The sequence below is a fragment of the Nematolebias whitei genome, chromosome 4, assembly GCF_014905685.2.
Source record: "Nematolebias whitei isolate Nwh7 chromosome 4, NemWhi1, whole genome shotgun sequence".
NCBI classification, from domain to species: Eukaryota; Metazoa; Chordata; class Actinopteri; order Cyprinodontiformes; family Rivulidae; genus Nematolebias; species Nematolebias whitei.
In genome coordinates, this window is record NC_056501.1 from 20,809,842 (window position 1) to 20,811,095 (window position 1,254).

At 39.6% G+C, this 1,254-nt stretch overlaps 1 protein-coding gene across 1 annotated transcript in view; it reads right to left on the bottom strand.

Moving 5' to 3' along the window:
- Positions 1 to 116: 116 nt before the first annotated feature.
- Positions 117 to 1,254, bottom strand: part of LOC119408724 (protocadherin-10) — a 3,153-nt gene continuing 2,015 nt past the window's right edge. Inside the window, exons 3-4 of the mRNA XM_037675565.1 lie at positions 339 to 928; positions 117 to 142 (exon numbers count right to left, since the gene is read on the bottom strand). Coding sequence (XP_037531493.1) covers positions 117 to 142; positions 339 to 928 — 616 coding nt within the window. The remainder of the gene's footprint in view (positions 143 to 338; positions 929 to 1,254) is intronic.

The window sequence follows — 1,254 nt, forward strand, 5'->3', positions numbered from 1 at the left end:
CGGAGCTCCAGAATCTGTGGCCACAACTTGGAACTGGAAAGTTTTCAATGTTTCAAAGTCAAAACTCTTCAGAGCAACAATGTCTCCAGTTTCAGAGTTTATGTTTAGGAATGACATCACTTTATGTTCACCGCCTGCTTCCCTGTGAATATGATATGAAATTGCTGCATTATCTCCTTCATCCTGGTCAGATGCTCGCACTGAAAACACAGACGCTCCTGGTTGGTTGTTTTCTGTCACATAGAACGTGTAGGGGTTCTCTGAAAACCTGGGACTATTATCATTGGTATCTGACACATGGATGATTATAGTTTTTTCAGACGTTAATGCTGGCTCACCTGCATCCTTTGCTATTATTGTAAGATCATATTTTGATTGTTGTTCTCTGTCCAGCAGAGACTTGGTGACCACAGCGAACATGTGATCTTGTATTGATGGGGTTAAAGTGAACGGACTTTCTTCAGCCACATAACTGATTATTTTACCATTAACCCCAGAGTCTGAGTCTGTAATGCTGATAAGTGCTACTGTTGTTCCTGGTCTGGAGTCCTCTGAAACTGCACCTGACAGGGAGGCTACCTCTATCTCAGGAGGATTGTCGTTTGTGTCCACTATTTGAATTATTACACTTGTGTACGTTTTGAAGGAAATGCTTCCTTTATCAGAGGCTTGTACAATTATGTCATAACTGTCTTCATCTTCGTAGTCAACATATCCTTTGATTATTATCTCCCCAGTAACAATGTCAATATCAAACTTGTCATGAATTTTACTTTTGACATCACTTCCAAATGAATAAACAACCTCTCCATTAGAGCCAGAATCCAACTCAGTTGCATTCACCTGAATAACTGTTGTTCCAACTGGAGAGTTTTCTTCTAGCAAAGCTGAATATTTATCGTTAGTGAATATTGGTATGTTATCATTTACATCGAGAACTTCTATGTATATTTCTGCTGTGCCTGTCTTCCGTGGAGTTCCTCCATCTATAGCCCTAAGCACTAATTTATGTCTGCTTTTGGACTCCCTGTCAAGCTGTTTCTGTAACTGTAAAACAGGAGTTTTCCCTTCTTTTCCTCTATCTTTAACTTCTAAACGGAAATGATCATTTTGACTGATTGTATACTGCTGGACAGAGTTTGTTCCTCCATCTGGATCAAAAGCTTTCTGTAACTGATATTGCGTTCCAGGCAAAGCAGACTCTGAAATTTCTATTGTCTTTGTTTTTTCATGAAATGTGGGGGAGTGGTCATT